This window comes from Centruroides sculpturatus, unplaced genomic scaffold, assembly GCF_000671375.1.
Source record: "Centruroides sculpturatus isolate CEXI.00-Female unplaced genomic scaffold, Cexi_2.0 scaffold232, whole genome shotgun sequence".
NCBI lineage: Eukaryota > Metazoa > Arthropoda > Arachnida > Scorpiones > Buthidae > Centruroides > Centruroides sculpturatus.
The window spans coordinates 158,658-171,610 of NW_019384487.1; the positions used below are offsets into that span (position 1 = coordinate 158,658).

General features: G+C 28.8%; 1 protein-coding gene across 1 annotated transcript in view; it reads right to left on the reverse strand.

Annotated features, from left to right (window-relative positions):
* The window catches only part of LOC111621620 (low-density lipoprotein receptor-related protein 2-like), a 153,765-nt gene extending 146,684 nt beyond the window's left edge, over window positions 1–7,081 (reverse strand). The window contains 1 exon segment of the mRNA XM_023363813.1: window positions 6,877–7,081. Within this exon segment, the coding sequence (XP_023219581.1) occupies window positions 6,877–7,063 (187 nt within the window). The 5' untranslated portion in view covers window positions 7,064–7,081.
* Between the last annotated feature and the right edge of the window lie 5,872 nt (window positions 7,082–12,953).

Below are 12,953 nucleotides of genomic sequence, written 5' to 3' on the forward strand. Positions count from 1 at the left end.
GAGTTAAATGCTAGTTTCTTCGGGTTTTGAGCGAGTTTAAACCAAATATTTTGGTATTCAAACCTATTTTTTACAGCTATAATTATGAGTGAAAATCAGTTTGAAAGTTTTAAATTAAAAAAAAAATTAAAATCTTGAACAATTCTTCCCTAGTTTAATGGATCTAACCTCGTAAATCGTAGTAAAATGGCGAAATCGTGTTAAAATTTTAAATAAAATTTATATAAAAAAGGATAAAATTATTTAAAATATTAGTTTTTTTTTAGTTTAGAAAAAAGACAACAAACTGGTCAAAAAATACAGAATTGAAACTGTTCCGCCATATTTATACTTTCAAACTTCAAATGACTCAATAAGATTATCGTGTGTTACACTTAAAACCATACTTCTATGCCTTAAAAAAAGTTTCCAAATCACCTTTCCAGCTTCTAAAGAAGGCAGATATTAACCTTGAACCATTAATAAGTTTATAAATAGCCTTGTAAGAAAAATACTAAATAAAGTTCAGACTAACAGGAAAACCGAATACATTGAACTGACTCACAAAGTTTAAAAAATATGTTAAGCAAAAATTATGCTAAATTTGCTGTTAAGTCGTGTGATTTTTGAATCATATCAGGGCTTTTAACGCTTGTGCACCAACCCCTAGTATAACGTGTCACGCTCTTCCCTGTGGCAAATAAGAAGAAATTATCCCTAGCACGCTTCGAGACGTATTTCCTATTTTTTTCCCCCACTTTTTCTTTTTATATTTTTCAAAAGAACCATATCAGTGGTTCGACGTTCGAAAATCTTACAAGGAAACTTTAAGAAAAAATAAATAAAACTTTGGGTGCTCGGCCAACCGTTATTAGTTTTACAATTGTTAAATTGACGGAAAGTTAATGGTATTCTACAAATAAATGTCATTCGAACTGTCAATTTGTGATCCCTTCACTCCATCTTACTTCCTTTTTTTTTCTCTTATTTTTGCTCCGTTATTCTCCGTCTTCCTCGTCAAGTCGCGCAAAGAAGATGAAAAAAAAAATTTACGGTCGATTTTTAGTGAAAAAGGAATCTAAACGACGTGAAAAACATGAGTTTTAAGAAAAACATAAAAGAAGCATCATCATAGATCGGGCTTACCGCTTAATATTGATAATATACATCAGTACTGCCAAATTTTCAAAATTTTTTAAACATCTGTATTAAAAAATAATTCATATTTCCTTAGAATTTTTAACATATTATTTTACAAATTATAATTATAATTTATATAAATATTATGTTTATGTTATGTTATATTTAATTAATTATCTAAATTAATTTTTATTAAAAAAATTATCGTCTGCTAACGTTGCCAGAATGAAAATTAATTCCATAGACATCGTTCTAAAAATATCCTGAGGTTTACTTTAAAATTTACCGAAACTTCCCTAAGAAAATTTAAATTCATTCAAATTCACAAATTAGTAATTAGAAAGTGTTCGATAAATTTGAAATTTTAAAAATAAAATTCCCACACAAACTAAAAACATTTATTCTTATAAAAACCTCAAATATTAAAGGGTATTTTAGAAATGAATAATTCTCCAGATTCGGGGGAAAATCCCTATATATATTTTTTAATACTGTATAACATTTCTAGTTTAAAATGAGTAATAATTCATAAATGTTTCATAAATATTACAAACAAAACTTCTATACAGAATATATTATTAATTTTTAAATTAAACATCAAATCAATTCTATACATTCGGGGATATTTTCGAAATAATTTAAAATTTTGGGGAAAAATCCCTAAGTTTTCATAATGTTTCTAATCCGAAGCAGGCATCGTTAAACGATGAGAAATAGCATTCAACCAACAACAATCATCTGAAGCATGATAAGAAGTTAACCATACGGAAAAATCGTAAGAAAATACAGAAAAAAATCTTTATATTATCTAAGTTTAACAAAAGATATTAATCTAAATCCTACATTATTTTTAGCAATAGAATAAAAGGATAAAGATTAAATTTAGAGATGGATCTCGTAAATTTATCTTTAAGAACCTGTTCTTTTTTTATTTTTTACGTCGTAGATATTGTACTAAGTACCACTATACACTTATGGCATAATTAAACAAATAGGATAAATTTCATAACATAGTTCTATTTATTTATAAGATAAGAGAAAGAGCCAACTCCCAACGTGACTAAAAGACAACAAAAATGTAATAAGTGTTGCCAGATTAAAAATTAATTAATTTTAATTTTTTTTTAATCTGGCAACACTTCTTGAAATTTAATTAATTAATTAACATTCTTCCAACTTATGAACATTTTTCGGAAATTCTCTTGTAATTTAATCTGATTTAATAAAATAGTTGTTACGCGTAAATATTTTTATTAAATAATATTTTAATTTTACCATTTTAATTCCTAAAGATAAACAAGTCAGTGTTGCCAGTTAAACTTTAATTAAATATCCCCAAATATCCCTAAAAAACCTCTAATATTAGGTTTATTTTAAAACTTTTGTGAAATTTTTTTAATATTTCATTTATGATTTTTTTAATGAAATCTGAATTTTTTTTATCTTTAAAAAAAATTATAAAAAAATAAAATTGTACTGATTTCCTGTAACACGCCAAATAATTTCCCTATTTTGGAAGGGAAAAAACCGATAATGTAACCATTTAAATTCACGTTAGATGAAGCGTGTCCGATTTTACTCCATTTAAAAGCCATTCAATCGTAAGCTAATTGCATAATTAAGCCCACTCTGAGCCATCATCAGCCGCTCCGTATTGGTAACATTCAAAAGTTATTCCCATAGCCCGAAACATCTTCCGATAATTTTTGAAATTGGTTCCTTTATAATTAATATCTTATACAGTAATTCACCTCATCTGTCCCAGATTTTTCGTCTCACGTGATTACACTTTATATAGAATCTATCCTATATTTTAACCGCTTGTCCTACATTTTAGCTCCAAGATAGTCACTATAATACTACAATGCTTAGTAATTGGATATTCACTAAGATGGATACAGGAAAAACTCGTCTCATTAAATAATCTCTTAGATACATTTCCTCGAACTTTAAAGCAGAATGTTCATGATTAAACATCATTATCTCCATCTAAAAAGTTGATATTTATTCATCAAACCGAAATTTATTTTAAATTATATAAAATTCGGGAAATATTACCTAATATTTCCCTTTATCTTAGGAAAATGTATAGAGTTTAATTGAAAAATACCGCTTGAAGAAGGGAATTATCCTTTACATTAGGAAAATTAACTAAAGTAACCCTTTACGTTAGGAAAATTACCCAAAGTAACCCTTTATTTTAAGCAAATTACTACTTGTTCCTATACGAGAAAGAAATTTATTTAAAATAACCCTTTATACTAGAGAAATTTACCTAATATATCCCTAGATTAGAGAAATTTCTGTAGAAAATATAAAGTATATAAGACGACCTTTCTGTCAATAAACGGCATACTTGGAGGATATCTCTTGTTAACAAACAAAATTATGATACCGGTATATAAATTACCCGTTCCATCGCTTATATTATAAATTATTTAATTGTAACAATATCCTTTCATAATTATTAGAATTCTTTGATGAAATTCTGGGTTTTTAGTCAGTATATCGCTTTGCAATTATGGAAATTTCCATTATCAAACTCAGAAAATATAATATTAAAACAAAAGGAATGGTCAACAAGAGGTAATTCTATGATATTTTAATAAAATACATGGAAAAAAATAACTTAAAACAGGCTCGATTATATTTAAATTACCAAGTAAACAATTTCTTCTCCTCAATAATCGCTACATCTTTGATAATTGAACGTTGCGTGTGAAGTAAGGGCATCGGTTTGTGTGGCACACATCGAACGAAGCCACGAAACAGCTGCATATTTATGCAAAGGAAGGAAGAGAAATTATCTACCTATGAACCTTCTTCAAGGTCGGGGAACTTTCTCCCACCGAAAAGTGGCCCCACAACTCCCCACCGAGTCGAATGTTTGGGAAAAGCCATTTTAGCGGGCTTAAGCGTAAACAGCAATCAATGGAATGTTACAGAAGTGTAACTGTTACAAACCATACAGTTCCCTTCAAAAATACTTTCGAGCAAGAATATAATTACCCTTCGGGGAAAAATTTAACACCTATAATTTCCCTTAAAAAAAAAAAACGGGATTTTTTTTTATAGTAACAAGAGTACAATCGACGTAATTCTTATTTTGTTGTTCGTTGACTCCAATTTTTTTATAGCAAACAATGCGCGACGTTAAATCCGACTCCCGCTTTATAACAAAAGGATTTAAAAATAAATACAAATAAGTAAAATCTGATAACAAAAAACAATTTTTGACCTATTGTACCGTATTATTACTTAGAATTATTTAAAGATAACAATATTTTTTGAATATTTTCATATTTAACCATGATAAATGTTTTAACTGTAAATTTTTGTGAAAACAATTACCCAACTGTAAAGAGCACGGAAGTATTGTTTTGATATCAGAATAAACCACCCATAAATATATATTTATATATTTTCTTTTATTATTTATGCTCATGTCATATCTAGTTCTAGCGATAAGACAATAAAATTACTATAATAAATAAAACTAAAGTAAGTAGTTCGAACGGTTCTTCTTCTTCGCATATGTACTTCACATTCATTACTCCGAGACAATAGTGTTGATTATTACGTATAGAAATCTATCAGTTACGCAAAAAAAAACTCGATGTCTTGGGGATTTTTCCCGATCGCTCTACTGTTATTTCCCTAATTAACAGGTAACTAGAAGGAAGAGAAAATATTGAAAAGTAAACTTTTCTGTTTTTAATAATAAAGTTGGTCAGGGTGAGGTAGAAATGTGACTTGAAATTCCGGTGAGTTGTAAACCGGTTTTCTTACATTTTAGTACCTGTACCATGTAAAGTTGTCCACGTCAGAGATGCGATAGAACAAAATAGGAAATGGTAAAAATCCAACTTAACTACTAAGTTCTATACAAGTGCATAACGAAAATAAATAAATAAATAAAAAGATTTACACGCCACGTTTGATGGTAATTCGAATACCGGTGCTACGTGTAAAGATATGTGTGGCATATAGCTACTGTGAATGAACCGACGTCCTTCGACCCGATAAGTGAGCTACGAGACGAGACGAACTCAACCCCATTTTCATAGCTAAAAACTTGTATTTTTTTCGTTAAACTAGTTAAATCCCTTTTACAGAATTAACTAAACGTAACCACTCTACAACGCTGGATATTCGTACAAACCGAATAAATTTAGGGGGGTGTAGAAAAGGAGCTTGCAAACATCCCCACATCGCGTATATAATAAATGGTAGAATGTTAAGAGGAAAAGACTTCGTAACTATCCCACGCCCGGTATACGTATTAAAAGAAAATTATCATCACGAGTATGACCATACGTGCCCCTAAAGCAAGGATATCCAAACCATTGTGTGGAGGCCTACTTTATCGCTGTCATGAGGGAAATAAAAATAATGTTAGGCAGCCATCAGATCGACTGACGACCCGCTCGCTACACTTACTAAATAATTTCCCACAAAAGTTCATTCGGTTTGTGCCACAGTTCCCATTCGAAACTAGGTTTTGATAGAAAATATCGTAGAAAAAATTTAGTTCTCATTTTTTTTCAGTGTTAGAACAATACAACGAAGAGCTGGAAATTGCATTAAACGTCCCACCAAACGGGTAAATTCGGAATTTTGGAGAATGTAGCCAGTTAGAACGGTACTCAAAAATGTTATTTTAGCGACGTCAAGCGAATCTTCGAGCCATATAGACACAGAATTATGACATAAGCGAAATATGAACGATGTAAGCGGGACACGCAAGAGCCTACACAGATTTATGGTCGTGTATGATGAAATCAAATGGTATTCCACTAGTTTCTACGCGAGTTATGCCTCCATCTAAAAGATGAAAACATAAAATACGTAGAACACAATTTATACGCGGTAGAATAAACATAAATTGAATGGTTTGGATAAAATGTGAAGCGTAAAATATGCGCGATGTAAATAGAGCGATTTAGATGGAAGACAAGGCAAAATATAAATGTATAAATGTAAAGAAATAAACAGAATATCCGAGCAAAAATACACACTATTAAAGGGTTATATTAATTAATCTATAAACCTTATATTAAGTTGAACAGGAGAGAAAGCTCGTGTATAACTTGAACAGAAAAAAGACTCTTAGCTTGAACGTAATGCAAAGGTGGTATGTAAGTTGAACTCAAAAATCATACGTAATTTGAATAGAAACAAGCGTAAGTTACTTATTAATTAAACAGAAACAAGCATTTATAGTACTAAAAAACAGAAATAAGTGCATATACGACTTGAACAGACACTAGATCTTTAACAATGAAAAACAAGTTACGTACTATACGTTACTTGAACAAAACACAAGATTTAAACACGGCTTTGAACATCATAACACCTAACCAATTCGAGCAAAACACAGAACACGAGCGGCACAGAACACAAAAGTTTAAACGCAGAACACGAGCGAAACAATTGAAAAACACACACACACAAATCAACTAAAGACGAAAATTTTGAATATTTCTAATAGAAACGTCTCTTAAATTCTAGTTTTTCTGTTTCTACTTTTCGATCGATTATCAATCGTGCGCTAGCATTAAAAAAACAACCAAAAAAAACCGGCAAATAGAAGCGAAACAAGTTCTTGCTACCTATATCTTCATTAAATTAATATAAAAACGAATAAAAAATTAACTATAATATTTAAATAACACGTATAAATGGCTTTATGAACGAAACGTTCATAAATCTTCGGGGGGGAAAATAATAATAATAATAAAAGTTTTGCCAACTTACCGACTTCTTTTTGTGAAGTTTCGCTTCCGATGGCAAGTTGTATTAATGTTATATATAAAATAGTTATAAAGATCCAAAGGCAACGATCCATTTTTTGTTTTAAAATGTTATAACCGATGCCATCACTGGAAACTTCTTTCTTCTTCCGACACTCTCCGGTTCGGAATGAGCGGCATCTTCTGCTCATCGTCTAAATCGTTCTTCTGCGCAACAATTTAGAGACGGCAAACGTGCTACACGTCATACAAGTTTCCACCAATCGCTGTATGGTGTCGCTTCTACAGGTATTTGTGTCTTTTCCTTTCTAATCGAACCTAACGTGTGTTGTTTATGTCTCCTGGTGATAAATTATTTCGTTTTGTAATTTATTTATTATTCGATTTTTTTTATTATTATTTCGCGTTTTAATTTTCATAACTTTTAACGTTTTTTTTTGTTGTAATAATAATTATTATTATTAATGTATCGGCGCTTCTGTAAGTATTAATATATATATTTTTTTATGTTTTAATTGAACCTAACGTGTTGCTTATGTTGTGTAGGTAACTTGTTTTTTTTTTCGTTTATTATTATTATTTTTTTACTTTATGAAACTTAATAGTTTTATTTTCTTATTTTTTAAGCTCATTTTTCCAGAATATTTTAATTTATTTTAAAGTTTTGCGCTTTTCTTCGGCCTTACATGACATCATTCTCCGTATTTTGTACTCTAAAATGAATTTTTAAATCCATTTTTTAGGCTTAATAATGTATTTTTGTTCCATTTTTATAGCAAATTTCCCCATTTCTTACGCTTTATCACTCTTTTTCTCGTAATATTTACCCTTATTTCATATTTTTCATAATTTTCCCGGCTTATTATTAACTTTTTTTATCATCGTCATCATCATAATCATCATTATTATTATCATCATTAATTATTTCAATCACGTGCTACTCTCGAAACGAATCATTCTGATGAATTTAGACCACCCAAATTGCCCTTTAACAAAAGATTACATGGGCGTAGATACAAAATAAACATTTATGAGCTTAAATATGTACAGATAGCATTAGATACTCTAACAGATAACATAAAGATACTCTAAATACTTTAGAATACTTTAAATACCCTAAATATATTCTAAAGTATGCTTTAACGAACATTATAATACTTTTAGGGCATTTAAAATATCTAAATACCGTAATTAAATATAAAATACTCAAGAAAAAAACCTAAAACATGCACTAAATAGAATAAATATTCTAATTAAATTTCCTTAAATATTTTAAATTCTTTTTAAAATAACCTAAAAATACTTTAAAATATGTTAAGCTATACTCTAAAGATACTAATTTTTCTAATCAAATATTCTAAATATTCTTAAAAATACTCAGAAATATTCTAAAAAGGAATCTAAACTACGTTTTATAATCACTAAACATACTTTAAAATAATATAAAATACTTGAATTACTGTAAAATAATCTAAAAACTGTAAATCATAAATATAAGTAAGTTAATAATTTAAATAAAAATTAATTTAGATTTTTTTTTAAATAAATTTTTTTCCCTTTAAAGCAAGATTGTGGCATTAAAAACCTGTTTTCTATTTGTAATCGAATAATAATAATAATAATAATTCCTGAATAATAGAATGAGTCATAGGACAATCTAGACAATTTTCTCTCATCTTATCCTTTGTAGGAAGTGCCTTATTTTAGAGGGAAGTGTTTTTACAGGAGTTTTTTTCTTGGGGGAGAAATTTTAAAAAGATTTTTAGATTTATTTTCACTGGGTTTATTTAATTAAATAAGAAATTTCTTGAAAAGGCAAAATTAAATTACGATACCAGAAAGTTACGCCATTTAAAAAAAAAACAATGAGATCAAAGCGCGCGATCTCATCGTTTTTATCGCTTTTTATTTTTAATAAAAATAAAATATAATTAAAAATTGTTTTAAGAAGCAATTGTGTTCTTTAAATGGCGGGAGGAAACGCGATAATCGCGTCGCGAGCGCCGCGATGCGACCATCGCGTTTCCTCCATACATGGTTAATATTCTACGATGTAAACTTTCTCGTGAAAAACTACTGCATTTATTAAAAATTCTAAATTGCTTAATAAACTTTATAAAATTGTTGTTCTTGTTTGAAATAATGAATTTATATCTTAATTTATAAAATACGTTCTTAAAATTTCGAAATAAATAATTTTTTTCAATGATTTTATTTATCTTAAAAGTCGTGCATCCAGATACATCATTGAAAAAATGCTAAATGTTTAAATAAAGAATGAGAGAAGTAACTTAAATCATTATAAAACTTGTTTGTGAAACGTTTTACCTTCATTTCTTACTATTTATTACACGTTATACACCAATAAAGATGCAATATAACCAGTTGAAGATTCTACCTCGTGGCACAATGATGAAGACAAATCCTTCTATTTATACTTAAAATAAATGATATTTTCCTTATAAAATATTCGTGAATGAAATATTTTCAGAGCTTTCCTTTTCTATCTTACGAACTCTCACCTTATATGGCAAGAAACAGGTAAATTCGGGTCATGAGAGTTCTTGTAGAGTAGCGAGAGGTCAGATCCACTTACCTACTAAAAGTAAAGGGATCTCTATCTAACATGCAGATAAAAGTAAGTGGGAAAAGAGGATATCCGCGCTCTGACCCACTGAAATTATCTAAAGAATCTCGAATCTGTCGTAGATGAACTGTCACGATACAAACGAGAAAAGAAGGACAAACCAGAATTTTATTTTTTAAACTGGCCAAAAAAACTATTATAAACACGAAAAGTGAAATGGTTCTGTTACTAAAGTGTTATAATTCGAGACATTATACATCTTTGAAACGTGATATATTTTGACAGGAAAAGTTGGGATCATCTGTGCCATGTGAATGATGCTCTCCTAGCTTCAAAATCTTCCATGTTACAACTATAACGAACCCAAAAGTTAAGATTTCTGGGAGTTTTCAAGTTCCTTGACCATAAAAAGTGGTTTAAAAATATATTAAATTATCTGTAGATCTGTTTTGTGCCATCTGTCTGATAGAGTATTACATAAATCAACTGCAAGTCGCATAAAAACATGTTTTGCTGGCATTCATAATTTAAATAGTCTGCTCTTGGGATTAGAAAGAGGCCTAGAAACACAAAAATCATGCAGATTTAGACCTTTTCTAAGCTGTTGTAAGCTTATTAATTGAAGTATAGTAGATTCTGACAGCATTTATGGGTTTATTTCAAAGCTTCGAATTTATTTTGTAGTAATATATAACGTAAAAACACAAAAAATAAATAATTTTTAAAGTATTTTCTAATTAAATGGGGGACAAAAAATAATTATAAATTTAGTATCCATATCCTCATTCACGATCTCAATTAGAATGAGCCCTTTGCAAGCATTCACAAATCGTAATATTTAGAAATTTTTCGACATTTTAAAGGTGTTTAGAACAATATAGTTACTTGAAAATTATCATATTTCTTCAGATATCCTCCATAAATTGTATTTAATTAAATACAAGAACAAGATCTGTAAGTTTACATAGGTAGAACTCATGTACAGTACTGTACAACTGATTGAGAAATCAGTTCTGAGTGATGCAATATTGAATTATTTAAAACTTATATTGATAGATATATAAGTTACGACTGATATAATGTTTTAATTCTGAATGATTTCTTACATTTTTTTTTTTTAATGGTTCTAAATTTATATGCCTTTACAAGATTCAATGGGCAACACGCAAAAAAATTGAAAAAACAGTAAAATTAATTTATAAAAATAATGTTTACAATATGGAGTGGAGTTTTCCGGGTTTTCTTCACATATCTAAAACCTAAATAGGGCCAGTTTCCATAGAAAGTCCTTCTAGAAGGCACCTTCCCGTTGACCGGTTGCTCACGTATTGCATTGCCTTATGCCATCAATTCAATTCTTTTTTTAGATGCCAAATGGGGAAAATTTCTATGATTTATTAATGGTTGATTATGAATTTTAATTTTATTATTCGTTCAAATTTTAAAAACTTTTAAATTTTATTGGATTGGATAAATCAACGTAAGATATGGGAGAACTGCTAAGGGGTGCATTTCTGGTGGATTTTCTGTGGGAAACTGGTCCATATTTAGAATGTTAGACATGTAGAGAAAACCTCGGAAATTTCACGTGGCTAGTCCGTTGGTGAGGCTCGTGTTTAACGGTTTAAACTTTATTGGAGTTCGGGGTAAATGCTTCATTCCGGAATTTCATTGAACTGAATTTTTAGAAATGCAACACAATGAGGATTGTAGAAAGGGATATTTTACAGAAATAAACAAGAAAAAAGGGAAAAATGGCTTCCTTAGAAAAAAAAACAATCATCATCTTTATCCCATTTTTATGCATTGCAACATTTTTGATCTTAGATAATCAAAAACCGGATGTTTGTGGGTTTTGTTACTCTAGTAAATTACCCAACAAAACCGGTAAGGTGTTGTCTTAACTTATAGAACTATTCATCAGTTACTACTACATTGAAACTGGAATTTATGAGATGAAACACTTAAAGAATCTATTTAATTTCAGGGAAAATGAATTAAAGAATCAAATTGCATATATCTAATTTTATATCACGTAACTTTTCAGAAAATTTCTTTAAAATTTCAACTAACAAAATAGCGCAATCTATTTTTCTTGAAAAATTGTTACGCCATTTTTAATCTAAACAGCGTAAATTTGTGTAGAAATTTTGTTATTTTTGAAGATTAAATACATTTTTCTTTTTAAACAAATAAAGTATTTATATTCTAAACAGGTTAAAATGGACATAAAGTTGTGATTAAAATGGCTACAAATTCTGTTCATTTTCCAAGAAAATAAAATAGGAAAGTTTCCAAATGAAAAATGAATTTATCATAAAAATTTATGTCCATTGACAAATTTGTAAACATACAGGAAAGTAACGAATTTGAGGAATAATTTAGGGAAAATACCTACGGGATTCAGGTTTAAATATAGGCTATTTCCCCAGAAATGGGGAATTTCGGGAAGATTTTGCATATACAGGATATTATTTAAAGAAATTTATTTGTAAATGATATAGCATTAAAATTTATTTTATATAATTTAATAAAATGAATTAAAAAATTAAAATAAGGACGTAATTATTTAAAATTAAAATAATAATAACAATAACAATAAAAATAATTAGAAATATGACACTTATAAAATGTCCTTATGTTTAACTGTAGCCAAAGAAAATTCCCTAATTTGTATTTAAATACATTCAAACCTCTGAACAATATCCAGTGACCGGAACAAAAAAATGGCCGTTATTTGGAAGTTATTTTGTCTGTTTCAATAAGAACGTTCCTGAAAAGTGGTCGCCGTTTACAGGTGTCCTTTATTGAAGATTTCACTATATTTAAAATTTCTCAAATTTTTGAATTAGGGAAGTTTTGGATTTGTAAATCATACTTATTGATTACTGAAATTTCCCTAATTAGTGCATATGATTAATAACTACAAAATTTCCCTGATGTTTCTAAAAATATCAGGGAAATTTTGTAATTATTAACCATATTTTGAATAAAAATTTTGCTTGAGTTGATAAAATGTTTATCGAATTTTTTTTTTTTTTTACAACGATGAAAATGATAACAATAATTACTATTATTAAACAAATTGTTAAAGATTATTTTATGAGAATATTGACAAAATAGATCAGAAGTAATGCAGAATGAATCTCTTATCATCGCTCTGATTCCTGTTAAAGATTATGTATCATGGAAAGAGGGTAATGGTACTTAAGATTTGGAAATTGCCACTTTTAAAAATCGGTACTTGACACTGAAGAGAAACAAAAACAAATGAATAGCAGACCCAGAAAGAGAACGATGATAATGCTGTTTGGTGATTATTTGACCAAATTTTCCCTATACCACCGCAACATTCGACTTTCTTGGATGTTTTTAGAACTGTTTGGGGAAATTTCCTTGAAATTTTAGGGATATTTATATTTAAGAAAAATGATCAGTGTTTAGGGATAATTAGGGGTAATTTTAGGGATTTTCAAAGAAAATTTTGATTGTTT